The sequence below is a fragment of the Leopardus geoffroyi genome, chromosome D1 (genome assembly GCF_018350155.1).
Source record: "Leopardus geoffroyi isolate Oge1 chromosome D1, O.geoffroyi_Oge1_pat1.0, whole genome shotgun sequence".
Taxonomy (NCBI): domain Eukaryota; kingdom Metazoa; phylum Chordata; class Mammalia; order Carnivora; family Felidae; genus Leopardus; species Leopardus geoffroyi.
In genome coordinates this window covers 13,065,386-13,086,486 of record NC_059329.1, presented here as the reverse complement: position 1 = coordinate 13,086,486, position 21,101 = coordinate 13,065,386, and the positions used below count along the sequence as shown (strand labels likewise).

Genomic DNA, 21,101 nt, shown 5'->3' with positions numbered 1-21,101 from the left:
TTTAATGTTAGATGCTTAAAGTTTAGTCAATTCTTCAGAGGGAAGAAGAGACATGCAATCATAATCTTTCTACTTAATAGAAACCTTGAATGGTCCCTTTTAAAAGTAAAGCGGTCTTACTTTGCAATAGGAATTGATTGTAGTAATTCAAGGTGAATTGCAATTGAGTCCCGGACACAACAACTCAAATAGGGTAAGGCAAAGAAAATATAGCATTCTGAAGGGCAATCTGTTTGGTTTGAAGATTGAAGTTTCCAAGGCAATCTGTGCCTATGGAGACAAAACCAAACTCTCCTATCACCATAGCCTCTGGTAGATGGAGGTTACCGTGTGCTGGAACCTTACCGAATATGATATCACAGAAGCTAATCATTGAAACTCAATTGTATATCCTAGAAATGGTTCAGATGGATGTCTGAGCTTAGCAAGACCAAGAATCAGGTCTTTCAAAAAACTGCTCTTTGAGAACATCGGTACCTCATCAAAGCACATGTAGAGGAACGTCCCTTCCCATCTACTTGTCCCCCTCCTCCCCAACGCCCCAGAACATTCAGGAAGTGTGGAAAGAGTTGATAAACCCAAGGAGCATCTAAGAGGGTGAAGGAAGGTCAAAGGAGAGGAGCCAGTCATTGTTAAAGTGAATGTTGGTCATTATAAATGAATCTAGCCTTTGCCAAAATTAGTAGGAGGACTTTAAAGGTGAATGTTTGAAATGAATGAAAAGGCCACAAACGTTACTTTTGTGGTGACTCGGATTTCCTACTCTATCCTCCTCTGTTTGCTGTTGTGAAGCTGAAGCTGAAGCTGGAAAACTGCAGGCGGGGCCTGAGGCTTTGGGAGGCCCTGGGTCGTGGGCTTCGGGAAGCTTCACCTCCAACCATACCAGATACAAAGATGCATCCAAGTTAAATGCAAATGGGATTGTTTTGTTGTAAAATGTTTTTAAATTGCTTGCATGTTGTTTTTCAAATTACTAATAATGATTTTTGGGGGTTTCATAATTTGGAAGCACTCTTTTTCAAGGGGAGTACATCCTAGTCCCTGGACGTCCAGAGGATCCTCACAGCCTGCCATTCCTTCTGTTTTCATTTTGCTGAACTCCAATGGAAAATCTGATACGATTTATGAGCACGTGCTAAAACTGACAGCAAGGAGCACATGTGCGTGTGCGTGGGTGTGGGCGCGTGCCCGCACGTCCGTGTGTTTGCGTGTGCTCTTACACCCACAGGCCCCATGTGTGTCACTTTCCTTTCGGACAAGGTTATTTGTCTACGTGCAGTTATCGTTGAAGCCCAAAACAGTAATTCAGGAAGCATGAGGAAGTACCCAACAGGTACACAAAGACTTACTCGATTTTTCTACTCTGTAGCGGCCTTTCCAGTCACCTGACTTCCTCTTCCCCGAGGTAAGGAAAATGGATGGTCCGTCCGCTTCCTCCTAATCACTGCCTCTGTGTTTTGTCTCACAGCTCTGAAGGACAGCAGGTTTCAGTTGCTGAATTTTTCTAGCAGTGAACTCAAAGTGTCGCTGACAAATGTCTCGATTTCGGATGAAGGAAGATACTTTTGCCAGCTCTACACTGACCCTCCCCAGGAAAGTTACACCACAATCACAGTGCTGGGTAAGAGACGCGTGGGGCGCGTCCCGGGAAACGGAGTGGGGTGGCCCTTACTACCGATGGCTTCCAGCAACAAGGAAAAGGTTAATGGTTAATGTTGTTGCTGTTCAAGCCTGTTTTAGGAAGAATCACCACCCATCTTGCTGACTTTAAAAAATAGCCTCATTTACCAAACACTCTAAGGAATGGCAATCAGCGGTCTTTATAGATTCCATGTGTTCTTGGGCTTGAACCCTCAAGCTTCAGAAGCAAAGATCAAGAGAATTTAGAGCCCTCCGATGAGTCACTCACCACATGAAATGTCGTTGCTTCTAACTACCGGGATTTTTTTTGTCTTCTGTTCAGGGAAGGAGGAGATGGGCTACCACATCTCTACCCCGTGGCAGAGCGTGGTTATAAAACCCGCTTAATGATTCTTTCTTCTGACTTACATCTCATTCAGTATTGTTGATCTCCTTATCTTTGGCTTTCCTCACTGCCTTGTGTATTGCTTATGCTCTAGATTATGCTGTAAAAATCATACCCCATGAACACACACTTTGCCACAAATTGCAACCGTTGGACATAAAAGAATTAAGAGTTTCTCGGGAGAGAAGGCTGATAATAAGCAAGGACTGTTGACAGGCTGCTCAGAACACCTCTAGTGAGTTGAATGTCTTCAGTTATGATCACCAGATTGTGATTTTCTGGAAATTCCCAGTAGCTACGTTTCCCTATTTATATTTTGATACAGTCAGCAGATATCCCTGTGTTGAAGATGGCCTGAGTTAGTCACCTTTTTTAGACAAAGCTGTATACCAGGGCATAATACCAGCTGATGTGGATTTTTGAAGCTGAGTTTTCAAGGACGTTCGCTCTAACATGAGGCAAGATCTCTGATTTACACCTTCAGAAAGATCATGAATCAAAGTCCATTTGAGGCGGCAGAGTGCAGGTTTTCGGTGTAATGATACGAAGATTAGAAGGAAAGATAAACATGAAGGACGTTTTTGCTTGGTGTGTGTGAACATATATGTATTTATGCATTTACGCGTGGAGCTGCTGCCCCATTACTTTGTTTAAACACAGCTGTGGAAGGGAAAATACATTTTTTTTTTTATCCATTAAACCAAAACCTGTTCCTAGCACTTACATACATGTTCTCGGTAAGAGGAACACTGATTTCAGGAAGTCACGTTTCGCGTCAGGTCATGCAGTTTCTAACGTGGTCTGCGTTTAACGGTAGATGGCTTTAACGGCTTTCAGAGGTACATGTGTGTCTTTAATTCTAGCCTTAACCCGCATGAGACCTGTAGAAATGAGCATGGAAGGATGACTATTTTGGTATCGTGCAAAATCACATACATGCACTTGAAGTTTTCTGTCCACCTCATTGTTCAGAAGTATTTGAAAACACTGTTGGCTTTGGAGTAAGTCATTGGCTGCACAGACTCCAAACTGACCATCCGCCCATCGACCCGTCATCGTTTCTGGCCTTTCCACAAGAGTAACAGCAACAGAAGGGAATGAACTTGCAGCATTTTGAATTTTCAGGATATTTTTCTACGTATACCTTTAAATACAACTATTTCACAGTTAGAGAAATGATAATAACAGAGACTAGCCATCTTGCCCCGCTCACAAAGCACACGGGTAAGAATCTAGAATCACAGACCTTGAAACAGACCCCACTGTTCTGGCACACATCCTTTGTGCCTTCTGGCCTAGGTTGTTCTTAATAAAATCCCAAATGCTGCTGTTTCAAGATTTTTCCCCAAAGGTGCACATCTTTTGTTTTCAGGAGCATAGCTGGCCACAGGCAAGCAGTGACTGCCTGTCAGTTTCCAGTATCTGGTACATTTGTTCTCAGACCCACTAGATCGGGCCCATTTGACTGAATATGCCCAGTGGTTGGGAGTCAGCACAACGGCACTAGACTTTTGAGAGGCATTTATGCCTATAATCCTTCTGGAGGTCTGATTCTTCTAGAGATAATAGGTTCCTGCTTATATTGTGTGGAAGCGTTAACTTAAACATACTTGAAAGTAACACTAGTCGATGCTCTCGCTGCAGATATTATGTGTTCATTTAATATTCTTACCATTGAATTGACTGTAGGATTCTTTGACGGAGTGAAATTGTTGTCATCAGTGTTTGAGTCTTTCATTTTCCAAAATCTGACAATTTTCACTGGTACTCATCTATTCAAACCTTTTTTCTAAGGTTTAGAATTTTCAGATATTCGAATGAATGAAGAGTGATCTATTAGTGTCTTTGTTTCTATCCATGCTTCTCTGAAAAGGACTCCATATAGGTACTCACACGGCTGTCTACCTTCTCACTGAGTGGAAGAAGACACTGCTTTTAGTGCACGTGCCTATTAGTTGTTGGAAGCATTCGGAAAAACCTTCAGCATAATTCTAAGAGCTCAGAGGTGGTTATTTGTTGGTTACTATGATGCGTATTTATGTTATCCGTGTAAAAACTGAAAACCCTCCAATGATACTCTGCATGCATTTGGGTGCCTTGTAGGATATCCACTCACTTCTTACACTTGTGTGAGTTGGTTCCTTTCGTAGTACAGGACTCTCTTTATACCAGTATTCAGGGAAACAGTGGCCCGAGAAATAGAATACGCCGCTTTAAGATAAATATAGTTACTGATAATAGTAGCTAATATTATTACAGTCCTGTCCTTTTAAGATTAGTGTTCACCCTTAAGATTCCAGGAACAGAAGAACCTAATTATTTAAAAGGGTTTGGGAGTGAGATTTCACATACTGATCAGCTTTAAGACTCCTCTTTTGTTGTAATTAACGTGTGACTCATCTTGATATTGCGGATTTTTTTTTTTAATGTTGTAGGCGTTGATGTTTATAATGAGCACTCTTATAGATTTGAGGTTAGCTAAGAAGAACCTTGACATTTCTTTGCTATTTTCTAGTATTTCCCTTCTGTGATTTTCATTCAGGTTTTCATCTGTATGCACCTCCTTACATACATCTTTGGTTATTTTCATTAATGGCTGCAGGCAGTTTTTACTAAATGTGTCTGTTTAGCGGAGCATGTATAAGTGTATTCTCTGGTTAGTAGCAGTTTTAATTCATTTTTCGTATAAATGGATTTTTATACTTTACTAACCACTTTTGTATTAGAGTAGACGTTATGGAGTTAAAGGGAGAACAGGGGACAATTAACAGACCAAAATAAACTTTAAGTTTTTCTTGCCCTGCACCATTTTTTCAGAAACACTTAAATTGCCTCATTTATATTTTCCAAAGCTTTCTTGCTTTTGAAAAAAAAAATCAGAGAGAAGTCACCTTTATTACTGATATCAATAAACCATTAGGACTCACATGATCATATTTGATTTTATGTTTGTAAACCACACGACTCCCACTGTACTTGACTGTTTTCTTCTTCTCATATTCGTAAAGTCAGAAATCCTGGCCACAATCTTAAGAACAGTGTGGACTTGGAAAAAAAAAAAATCACTCCACTCTCTCAGGATGCTCTTCTCCACACTAAACGAGTCCTTTATTCTTCTGCACTGGTCCTGTTTTCCAAGACTTGGGAAATTTTCCATATGTGTACCTTAGCCGTGAAGTTAGGTGACGTTAGCTCTTCAGGAAGATAACCCTAGGAGACAGCGCCGCGTCACCCTGAAGGGTTAGGGAACTTCACGGTATATCTGCTGCAGAAGAGGAAGAGTTAACAGGGACCATGTCAAACACTGGTAATCCAGATGAGGGTCTCTTTGCTGCTGGTCAGACCCTCAACCTCCAAAGAAAATCTAAGAGGCATTGGTAAGTATTCCTCTGGCCTCATTTATACCTGCCCTTTTCCAGCTCCTTCTTTTGAACCAGCAGACATTACTGGTAATGTGGAAAGAGCACGCCATCGTCTCCATGACCGTCTCCATATTGCAGAGAGAATACCGCCGAAGAACACCTAGTGACGGTTAGGAGAAGCCTGTGATGAGGGGAGCTAAAGCTGTCTTCAGGCTCAGCATGAACAAGGAGAGTGTGGAGGAAAGATACTCAGGAACACACAGAAAGCAAATACCCAACAAAGCCTGTGTTGGAGGCTGGGTGTCATTGAGACTTGACAGCAGTACGTGCCGCAGCCTTTTTAACTACTCCTGGGTCTCTTCCCATCAAGATCCCCAGGTTACCACAGAGCGAGCCTTAAGGGTTTCCTCCACAGAGTTGTGCACACAAGCTGGAATGCAGTTGACTCCATTCTGTAGTAACTTCTAGGAAAGAGAACGCTATCTATCTGCCCTCTTTGTCATGGCCGAAGAGAACCGCTTTCCTTGAGTCTCCGCTGCTCAGTTTGAATTTCCTTAAACGGAGGAATATCTCTTCAGTTACGTTTCTCATTGGGAATCATCGTGTATGGCAACATCAGAAATCACTTTTAGTTTTGTCTCAACCTTGACAAGAATTCTCATTCGACTTTGATTCCTCCATCTGTAGGGGGACATTCCCGCGTCTTTTACGCTTTGGCGTTTATCTTGAGCGCCTCTTACTTTTGTTCCTCCTAGCTCACCGAGATCTTATTTTCTCTAGGCTTGGGCAGCCTTCTCCTCTGACATTTGCTCTAACAATAGCATTTTGTTTCAATGTCCCTATGATACTGCACTTAGAATTGCCTAAACATCCAGTCTCTCTGTGTATTCTCTATCAACCATCTAGGTGCGTGATGAAAATCCATAACCGTCCTGATTGTCATCTGGCAAGAATATCTCTGTTAAGGAAATAGCTAGCTGAAGTCGTCCCATTTACTTTTGTAACTGCTTTTCTGTGTCTCTTAAAATGCTGGCAGATGCGCAATTCCAAATTGGATGTGAGACTCTCTCTCTTTCTCCTTATTACTTATTTAGTTGTGTATTTATGTATTTATTTATTTATTTATTAACGTAAGCAAGGGTAGTTTTTGGCCACGTTTAAGTACTCACTTGGGCCATATCACTTGGGCAACACATCCAGTTGAGCAAATGTGTTCTTTTCCTTTTACACGGGGAACAAAGAAGAGGCCTGGTTTTGCTCTAATAGTTACCCCTCCACACACACACCCCCTACACACTGTCTTGCTGAGAAACATACGCAACGTCTGTTTCCTTTTCTGTCATTCTCGGTAGGAATTTTAAGGGCTTCAGTTCAGTGTAAAAGTCTTCCCGTACACAGAATTTTACATTGGGCTGGAACAGTTGGAAATCCCAAATATGTGGTTTAATCCCATAATTTATTGAAGCGGTATCAGAGATTTATTATTCAACTTGATCATCGGGATGGCATGTTTATACATATTTAATTTCTTGTTTCTCTTCTGAGTTGAGAAACTTATTAATCATAAGTCTCAGAACTGTCTTTGCTTATTCATGGTGGTCAGGGCACATAGTCTTAGATTCACTCTCCTGAATTCAGTATTCTTACTGATTTTTATTTCAAGAAGCTCAGTCTTGAGGTAAGGTTGCACCTTATGCAAAGTTTCACTGCCAACTCAGCTCCATACAAGATAACATACTTTCTTCACCATCCCCATCAGCTTACATACTCTGGATTTGATATTCAGCATTGTAGCCCTAAAATATTTTACCCTGACCATCTTATTCCATATGCTCTAGTGTGTTTTAAAAAGAGTGGCTTTAATTCTGATGTATAAAGTTGACTTGTAAGCACTTAATAGTCTTGTTCACCTCTGCTGTTAAAATCTGGAGCATGAGATTTCAGAACGTGGGAAAATGACGTGGGAAAATGCAAATTAACTGGCATTTCCTATATTACTGCATCTTCATAGCCAGTGGATTTTTACCATGCCATCCATTGGAGGTCATGATTGCATTCTGGTGCTCTATGAATATTTTTAACTGAATGCAACTGGTTCCGAGGCACAACTTTTCTACATATATTTATGGTGAGTGATTGTTTCAAGGGACTCCAGGTCTTTGATTCCAAAGCTGGTTGTCTTTGGAATCTTTTATATGAAGATTGAAATCCAAGGGTTGAGTTCAAGGAGAAGCAGTCCTTTCACATCCTTCCAGATAAGGATGATAATTTCAATAGAGTTTACTCATCTTACGTTTGTATCTACTTCCTGTTCAATTTTCTAATAACCGATTGACAGCTCATCTGATACCTACATTGTTACAGCTTGGTCATTGAAGAGTTAGGGGAATGGGAGAATGGACATTTTTTATAAGGTGACTTTAGGAGAGAAATTCTAAACTCACAACTCGTGCATGATATGATTCACCTTGTTTGATAATGGCTTTGTACTTCTTTTTTCCCCTCTGGTAGTGGTTTGTTTTAAATTCCCATCAGGAACGTCCATTATTTGTCTCCTCTTTTTGATAGCAGTGGTGCTAGTTTCTAATGAAAAGAAGGCCATGTGCAGAAATGGATTCTGTGTTTAAAAAGCGCACATGTTTAATTTGTAGTCCCACCACGCAATCTGATGATCGATATCCAGAAAGACACCGCGGTGGAAGGCGAGGAGATCGAAGTCAACTGCACCGCCATGGCCAGCAAACCAGCCACGACTATCAGGTGGTTCAAAGGGAACAAGGAGCTAAAAGGTGAGGCGCGGGCTGCCCCTGTTCGTGGGCACCTGATTCCTGCAAGGGCATGTACCTTTGTGGAAACGCAAGATAAATGCAGAACATGCCCCTAAAACAAAAATATCCATATAAGTGTGGTTTATAATCAATTGCTAAATGCATCTGAAGCCAAAGCCTAAGGGCACTTTATTGAATCTAATGCATATCCTCCTTACGTGGTTTGAGGGTTTGTGGTGATACGTGTTCCTGGATATTTACTCCAACGCTCAGAAAGAACTAGACTTATACACCAGAACTCTTTAGACCGGGAAGAGGTGTTAGAGGGGCCACTGAACTCAGGTTCTCATTTACCCTGTGACCCAGGGTGGGTCAGAACCCCAATTTCTCATGTTACACATTAAAAAAAAAAAATAGTCTAACAGCCTTCATGCTGAACTCCAGGTCATTCTAACATGCCTTACCGCACTGTCCGCTCACGGACCATGTGCTTTCCTGCAGGGACGGCTCTGCCAAGTGGACTAAGAATTTTATCTTCACTGTGAATCTGCAGGCCCCCCTTCTCTCATGGCACCTGTGCTTCAGTTGCCCGTTTCACCAGCCCGTTCTTTTGCCAAGTTCCCAGTTTGTGACAGCAGCACAGGCAGATCCTGCAAACATCTGCCACCTTCGTCATCGCCGTGGCCACAGCCCGTCCCCTATTTGACCCTTAAGTGTCAGTCATCCAGAGTTGTAGGTACATGTCGGCATTCTTACCCCTTTCCAAGTAGTCCCCGGGGCTAACCTCCTCTGGTCATTGGACAGAAAGGCTAGCTGTGTGCCGCAGTTTCTGCTAAAATGGGGATATTAATATTACAGATTTTATGGGATTCTTAGGAAGATGAAATGAGTGAATGTTTGTAAAGCTTGTAGCTGGTATCTGGGGCAAGATAAGTGCTCTGTATGTGCTTGTTAAATAAATCAGGAGTGCCAGGAAGAAAAGAATAAGCCCTTTTAGAAAGGGGATATAAAAATCTATATCTAGAAAGAGATAAATCTATATATAACGGCTTAAGTTTCAAAAAGCTTGCTCTGTTTTAATCTCCTATTTCCTAGGTATGGTTTTGGAAGGAAGGAGTTTCTCATTTCCCCTCTGCTTTTCTAAGTGAATTGAGCCATTAAATGTGTACCAATAAATACAAAACATTAAAAGAAAGTTAATGGTGCGCTATGTCCCGGGGAGTGCTGAGTTCAGGAAAGGGGCCACGTTGGCCTATTCATCCCATCCGGAAGCCTCCTCCCTCCTTTTCTGGGTGTTCTTGGACATGTCTCCCATCTGGCCCGAAGCCTGTATCTGACTTTGCTCTACCCACCGCCACTACATTTTCTGTGGTCTTCCAAAAGTCTCAGAGTTGAAACATTTCAATTACAATTTCAATTATGTAAATCCATTTAGTTACTTTCCCTCCTAATTGTTGCTGATGGGGTGGGCAGAGGGGCTTGTTTATATCTCTATTCCTGATTGAATTACTTAGGAGATTTGGATGATGTCCTGGAATTTTTAAACCGCACGACAGCCTACTAGACGTTTCAAGTTCAGATGGTTGTAGGGGTGAAAAGCGCTTCTCTTTTCCTCCTCCAAAACGCCGTCAGCAGTCAGATGGCACGGTGGTTCAACTTTCAGCTGCCTTTTGGTGGGAGGTTTTAAGCTAGAAGACGCATATGTAATCCAGTTAAATTAAAATAGTGTATATTATGTGGGGTTGCAATACATCTTACCTACTATCCTGCAAGGTTGAAAAGTAGGAAGTTACCATTTTATCCGTGATCTACCCACAGCTTACCTAACTGCCCCAGGTGACGTCCATCACCTTTGTTAAAATGGCGATGGTGGGGCAGGCGAGCAGTGGGGAATATATAAAATCAGGGTGATAGAAATTCACTCGACTGAGGTCTCGGTGTATCCTGTGTCCCCCAGGCAAATCGGAGGTGGAGGAGTGGTCAGACATGTACACTGTGACGAGCCAGCTGATGCTGAAGGTTCACAAGGAGGATGATGGGGTCCCAGTGATCTGCCAGGTAGAGCACCCTGCCGTGACCGGAAACTTGCAGACGCAGCGGTACCTGGAAGTACAGTGTGAGTACCTGCCAGTGCGCTCGGGGCTGCCTTAACCAGGTACCAGAGACGGCGTGCCTTATAAGCAGCGGTGATTTCTCTCTCACAGCCCTGGAGGCCGGAAAGGCCAAGATGAAGGCCAACCAGCATGGTTCTGTTCAGGAGAAACCCTTTTCCTGGCTCTCGGCCACCGCCTTCTCGCTGCGTCCTCGTGGGGCGGAAGCGGCTAGAGCCCTCTCTGGGGGCTGCTTTCCAAGGTCCCAGGGCACTGATCCCGTGCGTGAGGCTCCACCCTCAGGACCTGAGCGCGCACGCGCGCGTCCCAAAGGCCCCGCCTCCTCAGAGCCTCAACAGCGGGCATTGCGACTTCGACAGACGGATTTGGGGAGGGCGGGACACACAGGTTCAAACCGCAGCGCTACCCGAGTATTTTATACCGAGAGCGCAGAGGAGCAGTTGCCTAGAAACATTTCAGAAGCCATTTATTGAATACATATGTTTTATATAGTGTAGAGTTTATATCTTGTTGTCTTAGTAGTAAAATAATCAAAGGATTATTTTCCTGAAACGCTGCCATATTATAGAGTGCCAATGAGGATTTTCAAAATACTGCATTTAACCCAAATGCAAAACTTTAGGATGATCCCAATCTGTTCTACCACATGACTTAATTAATTGCCTTTTGTGAATATTGACTGTAATCATTCCTTTGTGAACTTTACAACCTAAGGTGATCCCTCCCACTTTCTTGGCCCCATCAGAAGTACTGAATTTTCTTTTTTTTTTTTTTTTTATAGAGGGGCTTTTATTCCCATTCTGCATCAGCATGTCGTTTTACATTGCACACTCTCTTCCATTTTCAGCTTAAAGTGTAGCAATGAGTTTAAAAGTGGAACTCTTTGAGATCAGTGCCACCATCTCAGTAGCTTCATCAATAGCAGCTAGATCGTAGTGAGTGGGGTTGTCTCCTCACTGTGCCCGATGAACTCAGGATGCTCCCCTTGTTTTGTCTCTGGACTCTTCCGCTTGCAAAAATGTTTTCTGCACAAAACCATCCTTGCAGCAAAGTTGCGACCAAGTAGCCAACTTCTCACTTTTTTTTTTTTTTTTATCAGGGAGCTTCTGTAACTGAGAGGCCTGTGAAAAACTTGCAGGTGATATGTGAATGTACATCGTGGAAATGCTGTAAGAGTTTGGTTGGAAAGGGAGTGACTGGGGGAGGGGTCTGATAGACGCAAAGCATTGCCACCTGTGAATCCGTCCGTTCGTTTGCTAGAGCCACTCTAATAAATTACCGCAAACTTGGTGGCTTAGAACAACAAATTTATTTTCTCATGGTTCTAGAGGGCAGGTGTCTAAAATCGAACTGTCGACAGGGCCACACTCCCTCAAAAGGCTCCAGGAGAAAAGGCTTCCTTGTCTTTTCTGCTTTCTGGGGGCCCCAATATTCCCTGATCTGCGGCTGCCTCTTTCCAGTCTCTTGCATTGCCTTGACACAGCCTTCTCTTCAATGCATGTCTCTTGTAAGGACACTTGCTGTGGGAGTTAGTGCCCACCCTGCTAATCCAGAATGGTCCCATCTCACGATCCTGAACTTGATTACATCCGCAAAGACCTCTTTTTCCAAGTAAGGTCGCATTCGCAGGCTCCGGGGTTAGGACCTGGGCCTATCTTTTGGGGGCCACCATTCAGCCCACTACGGTCTCCATCACATGTTTGAATTGCCCGAGCCAAACAGGGGCCGGGAGAAGGTATAAAAAGTTGCTCCTAAGACACCGATCTCATTCTCAACCTTTCCCTGCTCTGTGAGTTGGGCTCAATTTAACATTACATAATGCAGGTTTTTCTTGTTAATTCATCTCATCTCCTTCATTATGTAGCTTCATTATGGGCATCATGCTTATAATTTTCATATCACTAAAACTATTGTGGTGTAATGTCCCTATAATGGGAAAACAGAAATGATCAGATATTATCTAAATTGGCAGATAGTAGATTTCTTGTGACTTTGTTAATATGTAATTCATTTAAGCAAACTTAATATCCATTAACTTTCCTTGTAGGGGCCCATTAGCTTTAATAATACATTATCTTCTTTGTGCAACCTGACTAGAAGTTCACCCACTCCCCACCCCTAAACTCTTTCCGGGTCCCCAGAGTGTCTTTGTCTTCCATGTCCTGTAGATTCAAGAGAGGTTTGTCCTTCTAGGAAAAGGAATAGAGCTCCCTCTCTGAATCCACTTGACTGACTTCAGTCTTACAGAGTACCTCGGGCCCTCCACCAGAGGGAAGTGACCAGTGCCTTCCAAAAACGAAGACACGCCTGTCTATCACTTGTGAATTCTAACATGGCACCCTCGTATAGGACGCTGGGTTTATTATTATTATTATTATTATTATTATTATTATTATTATTATCCAAAGTGAACCACACAGGCATTTTACTGTTGATACTTCCCTTTACAGAATGTATATAAAGAGAAAGGCTTTTTGCATAAAAGAAGGTTAAGAGTTATCAACCATTATATTAATCTGAAGGGGAATTTAGAGTCTGGTTTGGCATCTTAAATAAGAATCTGTGCTCAAGAAAGTCACCTGACAGTTCACTACCCTCCATTCCTGGAGCGTTACTGACTACTTGGCAGAGTCAGCTAGGAATTCCATAAGTAGCTCCTTCAAACACGACTGGAATTCTCTACCTCATTTCCTACCAGCTTTCCTCTCCTGAACACCAGCAGCTGTACGATAACGCAAAAGCCTCCTGCCTCAAATGCCTAAGGCACTCAGTCATTGGGCGCTAAAGCTCTGTCAGTCATTGGCCAGCACTTGGTGGTTTAACCCCATCTCTCTCTGCAGACAGGCAGCCCCGTGTCTTGATGGCAGTGAGAAAAGAAGAGATACTTAGGTACATGAGATTCAGCAGCCAGTGTGCATGCATGTGGAATTATTTGAGATCTTCTATGAGGAGTTACATTAGACCCTCACTTTTCAATCGGCCCAAACCCTTAAAGTCAGCAGCTCTTAACCTTCTTAAAAGCCCTTTAAAGGCCCCATAAACCTTGGGGCGTCCGGGAAGCCCAGTAGGTTAAGTGACCAACTTCAGCTCAGGTCATATCTCATGGTCCGTGAGCTTGAGCCGCGCGTTGGGCTCTGTGCTGACAGCTCAGAGCCTGGAGCCTGCTTCGGATTCTCTGTCTCCCTCTCTCTCTCTGCCCCTCCCCCTTCTCAAAAATAAATAAACATTAAAATAATAAATAAATAAATAAATAAATAAATAAATAAATAAATACAAATAAAAATCCCGTAGACCTGGAAAAGAGGAACAAAATGACATATTCACCACGTTTTGCTTACAATTTAAGGAGTACATTTATCCTAAAGAGTTATCCTAACTTCATTGATTCGAGGACCAGTTTTCTTCCCATATCCACAGGTCATCTGTGCCTTTACCTCATTTAGAATTTGTCTTTAAGGGGCAACCGCGTGGCTCAGTTGGTTAAGCGTCTGACTTTGGCTCAGATCATGATCTCGCTGTTTGTGAATGCCAGCCCTGCGTCAGGCTGTGCACTGACTGCTCAGAGCCTGCTTCAGGTACTCTGTCCCTCTCGCTCTTTGCCCCTCCCATGCACTCACTCGCTGTCTCTCTAAAAAATAAATAAGCATTTAAAAATTAATAAAAAATGGGACGCCTGGGTGGCTCAGTCGGTTGAGCATCCAACTTTGGCTCAGGTCATGATCTCCCAGTTCGTGGGTTCAAGTCCTGCATCAGGCTCTGTGCTGACAGCTCAGAGCCTGGAGCCTGCTTCAGCTTCTGTGTCTCCCTCGCTCTCTGCCCCTCCCTTGCTCATGCTCTTTCTCTCTCTGTCTCTCAAAAATAAATAAATGTTAAATTTAAAAAAAGAAAAAATAAACAAATAAATAATAAAAAATAATAATAATAATAAAAATAAAGAATTTGCCTTTAAGTCACTCTATCACTTTTCCCTAACAAAGACCTGTGTAAAAATATCTATCAAGTTAGGATTTTTATTTGCTATATGCATTTTGTTTAATAAACATCACAGCAGATATATAGCTATTATTTTTTAATGTCCTTTTCTTTGCTACCTAAAACAATTCCTGATGATAACAGTTATAAGCATTAGGTTATTACCATTAAATACTGAGCTTGTCCGTGAACCTCAGATTAAGCATTGCTGTTTTCTGGGTAAATAGGACTACCTTGCTGGGGAAATGTGACCTAATGGAGTTGGTATTAAATATACCCACTTGGTTCAGTCCTGACCCATTTTGTTACATGAAGCCTTATGGAAACCTTTTCTACCTCATCAAAGACAAATGGGTATTAGTCAGGATATGAACAGGGTTAAATGGCAGATAATGGATTTGAATTCTGTATAAATTATGTTCTTTTAAGAAATTACTCTTAGGGGCGCCTGGGTGGCTCAGTCGGTTAAGCGTCCGACTTCGGCTCAGGTCATGATCTCGCGGTCCGTGGGTTCGAGCCCCGCATCGAGCACCGTGCTGACAGCTCAGAGCCTGGAGCCTGCTTCGGATTCTGTGGCTCCCTCTCTCTCTGACCCTCACCCGTTCATGCCCTGTCTCTCTCTGTCTCAAAAATAAATAAACGTTTATAAAAACAAAGAAATTACTTTTAAAAAAGGAAATAATGAACACCTACATTGTATGTCACTAGATAGCTTACCCTAAATATGGCGGGGAAAGGAGGAGGGGTGAGATAGAGTGCTACCATATTGTACAGAAGACCAGGCTCGAGCTGCAACTTGGAATCGCTTTCGTCTTGTGGATTTAAGTCCTAATTAATTGAACACAGAATCTTGCAGTGTTTGTTTGTTAGGACCCTTATTTGTGGTACCAGGAGAAATTGGTGTGCCCAATTATGTGAAAAATCAGCCAGATGTGTATGCTGTCATACTTTTAATAATCTTTAAGTTTGTGGTGAGTACAGATATTAATTGTGTAGTATGCATTGAAGTGATTAACATCAATGTAATTTATCATCTGGAGATTTCTGAACATAAATAAATGAGTTGTTTTGTTCAGCAAGGTGTTGACCCCTTCAGAATTAGTGAATTAAAGCCCCCCCCCCCTCTTTTTTATTATAAATATGAAAGGCACCACAATCAGCCAAGTGTTCAGTTATTTGATTTTCTGGGGCATTAGCCACTCTTGTTTGTGACATTTCCCTGTTGGGTGCTCGTTTGCAAGCTCATTAATAAGGTTTTCTCATAGGAACGTTGCCGGGAATGACGAACATACAGTAGGGCTCTTAGTTTTGTAGCTTTCATTGTGAGCCTCAGCAAGGATACAGCAGCAGCACGCAGTTAAATGTTTAAAACAGAAAATAATTATGCGCGGAAGCTGGCATTCAAAGCTCTCCTGCCTTAGATGTGAGGCAGAGAACAGTTTTGCCTTTTAATGTTCTGAGCTATATGACCCTAAATTCTTTCTGCGCGTTTTTTTTCCTTCCGCGTGTCTGTGTACGTAGCGTTGCTCAAATGTACAACACGGTTGATTATAGCGGAGCATGGCACAATTGTGGCACGGTTAGTGGAGCTTCAGATCTGCAGGAACGTACTCTTGTCAAATAAAAGCCTGTTTAAAGGAGAACAGTTCACTGTCTGAGCGTTAAAAGAAAACTGTTTAAATAGCATCAAGGTGGCAACACATAGCGACGTAAGCTGGCAATTCAAAGAGGATCTGTGACCCTCTGTATGGAATTCAGATTGCCGTGCAAAGCGGGAAAAGCCTCACTCTGGACTGAGGTGAATCCGCAGCTCTTGAATCGCTGCCGTGTGTCTTTTGCTTTCTCCCATCACAGCCTTGCTCTTTAAAATGTTTTGCAAAAGTCCTCATCTTGTGAGGGTTTTGTGTATGTACATATCTTAAAAAAAAGAAGAAGAAGAAGAAGAGAGAGGGAGAAATTGAGATGAGTTTTGAAAGGGAGAATGAAAACAAAGACTATAGAAATGGATGTTTGAATAACTTCCCTCCTCTGATTATCATCTGATGGTTCATCGGGTACGTAGGCATCATTTTCAAAATGAGTTTTATTGACTCCCTATAGGCAGATAGTTTGTAAATCCATATTCCTGTTCATCCAAGATCCAGGGAAGGCTAGATTTCTTCTTTCATTCCCTTGATTGGGGGAAAATTGGGCATTGAGGGGATGATCAAAACCTGTTCTTTATCTGTGCCAAAATAAATGTTTCTCTGGTATCGACAGTGCCCTGCAGTGAAGGAGGGAGAAAAACCTGGAAATAGGAAAATCTTTCCTGCTCGGAGTGGAGAATAAGACATAGTTTCCAAGAGCGGCTCCTGTATCGATCCTCCCCCCCTCATTTCTGTTCCCAGATTGTATTCTTCACGGCCTAATAGCTGGCATTTCCCGATTGGGCCGGTTTCTCTCTGATCTCCAGTCTCCTCTTTTAACAGAATACCTTCTTCCTCCCACTCTCCCTTTCTTTTATTTATTTTTTTTTTAAAGCAGTGAATTGAGTTTCAGGGAAGTTATTCTGGTATTTATTATTCCTCGCAGAGACCCCCTGATTCAAACGAATGTTTAAGCTGTCATTTTTTGCATTGTCACAGAGCGGTGGCGGGGCCAAATTCCCGTTATTATTAACTCTGTAGCTTGTTCACGGAGCGTTCTGCGGCACCAGAGGGGGCAGGAGGCTGAGGGACCAACATTAAAAAAAAAAAAAAAAGAGTAAATGTCAGGCCAAATGCATTATGAGCAAGGCTTGGATGACATGATCCTTCAAGGAAGAAAGCCATCACCCCTACCTTCTTCTGAAGGCACGCTCGGTAGACAGAGGCCTCTTAACAAAGGACTGTCCTCCAACATCTCTCTGTCTGACCTGACGTATTTGGGGGAAGACGTATCCCTGGGGCTTGTGGGCATCGAACACTTACACAGTGAAAGTAGTCATCTAATGTGTGCTCCTAATGGTTTTTAACTCAAGGTCAAATTTCGATTCTGGGGAAGGATAAATGGTTGTGGAGTTAAAACTCTGAAAATCTAAAGCCAGTGGTCAAACAGCATCCTTTATGATTTCCCTTAGGATACCAGCTTGGGCTATGCCAGAAATGCTAAATATATGTGTAGTGAGATGGAGGCAGCAAATCAGAACACCTGAGCTGAATCTCACATTTGGGGAGCTGGATTGACCTTCGAAAGAATAATACAATAATAATTTGTGCTGAGGGCTGTCGAAGTGATTAAACAAGACTGGGGTGGCTCTAATGCCTTGGGTAGCCTATGGGGTCAACCCTAAACTAGAGCCAAAGTCCCCATACTCCAAAGAAATGAAACTGAAGCCACAACCATTCAGGAACAGCTAACTAGGCTTTCCCCAAATAAGGCAACTGCTTAAGCCACAAACAATCAAATAATGTCCTTTGCTTTGTTTCCCTGTCTTCTCTGTAAAAAACCTCCCTAGCCTCTGTGGCTAGAGCATGTTTAGTTTGGTGTTGCCCTATTCGAATCAACGTATGCTCACGTAAGCCCTCAAAAATTTTAATGGGCCCAGTTTATCTTGTAACAGGGTTAGCATGTATTCACAAATTGATTTTCTCTTTTTAGTGAGTAGCAGACCTTGGACTAGGAGTTCATGCGGCGTGGTAGATTTCTCCACGTTCTTATTCATCCATCAGCTTGGTAAACAAGTATCGAATGCCTACTGCACTGGCACCGTACTAGGTACCAGGAATACAAAAGAGCGAACGAACACTTTTCTTCTTACGGAGCTGACCTTCTTTGGGAGAAAATCACGCTCTAAGACTTTTCTTGCTCAGGGTTCACTTCCAAAATTTTAAAGATTTCTCCAAGACGGGGAGGAACACTGTGCGAGTGTGCAGCCCACTTCGCAAGCTCTGGAAACCACCTTCTGTCGCAAACGTCGCCGAATAAAATTTGATTCTGTTGGGTAAACAGTAATTTCGGTATCCACAGAACGACTTGCAAGTTGCAACGGGAAGGAACCGCATTCCTGCCGCGGTGGGGGGGGGGGGGGGCGCGTGCTCTCCGGTCCCACCCCCCACCAGGTTTGACTCTGTCAGACCATGGCTCTGTCCTCCGCAGGTGCAGTTGCGGCGCCCCGATTCTACTACAGATGTAGCAGCGGGAGGTCCTTCACCTTTTGCAAACAGACAAAATAAATGGCAGTGAAAATTATTCATGAACGTATCATGCCATTAGAAAGCAAACCTTTTGCAAGATGCGGAGGTCCTCTGAAAGCTCGCTGTGACTGTTCCCTAACCAGGCCCGATCACCTCACGCTACCAGAAGCTGTCTTCCTTCAGGGCTAAGCCGCCCTCTTGCAGCCATCCAAGCAGCCCTACTGTGGGGGCCGAGTCTCGCCTTGAGCTCAAAAAACCCCTAATACTCACCAAATCTCAGGTTAATCTTTGCATCGCCGTGCTCCTCCAAACTGCGGTAATCCTCCATGATTGACAAAGACTCTTGGGTTGGTGCTTCCCCAGCCGAACACGCAGGTGGTGACCCAAACTTCTGATACATCTGGGCCCTCACTGCCCTTGAGTTCTCCCTGCTAGGCCCTGGAACCATCCGCATTTGCTCCACAGACACCCTCAGTCCCCCTCTGATGGATATTCAGAATGTTGGACAAAAGCTAAGGAAGGGCCATGAAGGGCCTGTATCCTGAATGTAGTTGCAGGAGCAAATTTACACCCAAGCCCTGGGACCTGGTTGCAGTCAGAGCACCCAAGGACATTGGATGCCCACATCACCTGAAGTAGAAATTCTTAGTGGGAGAGTGTGTCGGGAGCCCCACGTGGTAATAAGTCTTGTGCTGGGATATCAGGGGCGTCTTCCTCCCACCTCAGCTCTACTCCTGACTGGTACATGGGAAGGATGACCTCCCAGGCAAAAGGAAACTGCAGAGTACCTTTTTTTTTTTAATTAATAAATTTCGAAACCTGATACATTGGTGTTGTGATATAGAGAGGAGACGATGACTTTTCATTTACATAAGAAAGTGATATACAGGTTATAGAGTCTCGAGTTTCATCTTCTGGAAAGATCATAGAATGTGGTGCAAGGTCAGACTGGCATGAAATCAATTGTAATCTGCCAGCAAGCCGTTCTAACCTCTTTAAGAGTTTCCTTTTATATATTTTTTTCCCTTTATGGAGAGAGCAAAGCACATTTAAAGAAAGCCTCATCAAATTGGAATGTCTTTCTAATATTATTTTTTTAATTGGTTGCTACTGTAGTGTGACCTAAAGCCTCCTGGTATTTAACCCTCTGTGCAACTTTGACTAATGAACAAATCCTGCCTGCTGTAAGAGTCTTGCTAAATGTCTTTTATAGGGTTTTAAAAAATTACAGTGTATTATGAAAACCTCAGATCACTCGACCTAATTGATTGGCTGTTGGTGATGCCATCTCTATAACTCTAACGTTCCATAAGTGCACAGACCTAACTATTTTTCTTATTTTTATATAGCAGTTCCATTTTATAATGACATTAAGCCATTCTGCGCGATACATTTCTGGGTAGTTATTGCACTTGGGCAGAAAGTGTCGTCTGGCTGGTAGCCTTGTGCCTTAGAACACCAACCGAGGCGTAAAGTGATCACCCAGAAAACGTACTTGGCCTTACCTCATTACTTAAAAATAAATCTTGGAGTCTGGGTCTGTCTCAGAATAGGTTTGGTGGGTTATAACATTTGATTTATGAACATAATTAAAGTGTAAATGATGAGCTTTGGGCTAGTCAGTCAGCCATCTGGATTGTTCGGTATTTTGACATACTCACTTTATACTCTGGATCTTCCTGGGAAATTGTAGCATCCCTGAGTTCCAGAGGTACCAGTGGAATCCCAGGGTTTCCAGTCCAACTGTTGAGCACACCTGAGTTCCTCTTTCAGGGCAAAAGAAGGGCACAGATCTTGGCTCACAGACTCTCTCTCTTTGGTTCGTCGGCTGGGTGGGAAGGTAGTTCAGCTGCCCCACAGTCAGATAATATGCCTATAAATACTGCATGTGTCAACAGAGGACGACATTTTTTCTGTCTAATACAAACAAGGTAAATGTTTACCTTTTCAGCTAGCTGTTAAGGTAACTGTGGCAGCTGTCCCCATAAGTAGATGGTAGATGTTTCGCCAAGAAACCTGAGGAGTAAACTGGGAAAATCAGTTATCAAAGTTGAAGGTGTATTTTCTATGGTTTAGTATGTTATTTAAAAAATATATATATATTATATACATATAATATATATATTTTATATATAAGTTCCAGGTATCGCAAATCCTTAGCTTGTTCTTCCTAATTTCTGTGAGTAGTAGGCAACTGGGAAACAGCCATAATAACATAAAAAAGCATTTAACTAAAAGTCAGTGGTACTGAAAAGAGGCAAAACTGCATTAGATTTTCAACACTCCCTTTATTATTAATGGAAGTTGAGCACAGAAGACCCTTGGCGCAATGTGCGGAAAAACATACCCTACCCTCTCTGTTTGCTTGTAAATAACACAAGGGGAAAAAAACAAAAAACAAAAAAAAACCTTCCACGTAGGCCAGCAGGCATCCTGCTTCTTAATTAATGGGCGGGAGTCAGCAACGCGTGGAAAATGTAGTCCTTCCATAGATCAGAGATTAACCTATAAGCAAATGCTACATTTCAGCCCAGATTTGGGGCTTTAAATTTTTTTTTTTAATGTTTATTTATTTTTGAGACAGAGACAGAGCACAAACGGGGGAGGGTCAAAGAGAGGGAGACACAGAATCTGAAACAGGCTCCAGGCCCTGACCTGTCAGCCCAGAGCCCAACGCGGGGTCGAAGTCACAGACCACGAGATCATGA

The 21,101-nt window shown here is 42.8% G+C and overlaps 1 protein-coding gene across 7 annotated transcripts in view; it reads left to right on the top strand.

Annotated features, from left to right (window-relative positions):
• Positions 1-21,101, top strand: part of CADM1 (cell adhesion molecule 1) — a 329,666-nt gene that overhangs the window by 264,961 nt on the left and 43,604 nt on the right. For all 7 annotated transcript variants that reach the window (XM_045482885.1, XM_045482883.1, XM_045482881.1 and 4 more), the window contains exons 3-5: positions 1,469-1,621; positions 8,040-8,177; positions 10,114-10,272. In XM_045482885.1, the coding sequence (XP_045338841.1) occupies positions 1,469-1,621; positions 8,040-8,177; positions 10,114-10,272 (450 nt within the window). The remainder of the gene's footprint in view (positions 1-1,468; positions 1,622-8,039; positions 8,178-10,113; positions 10,273-21,101) is intronic.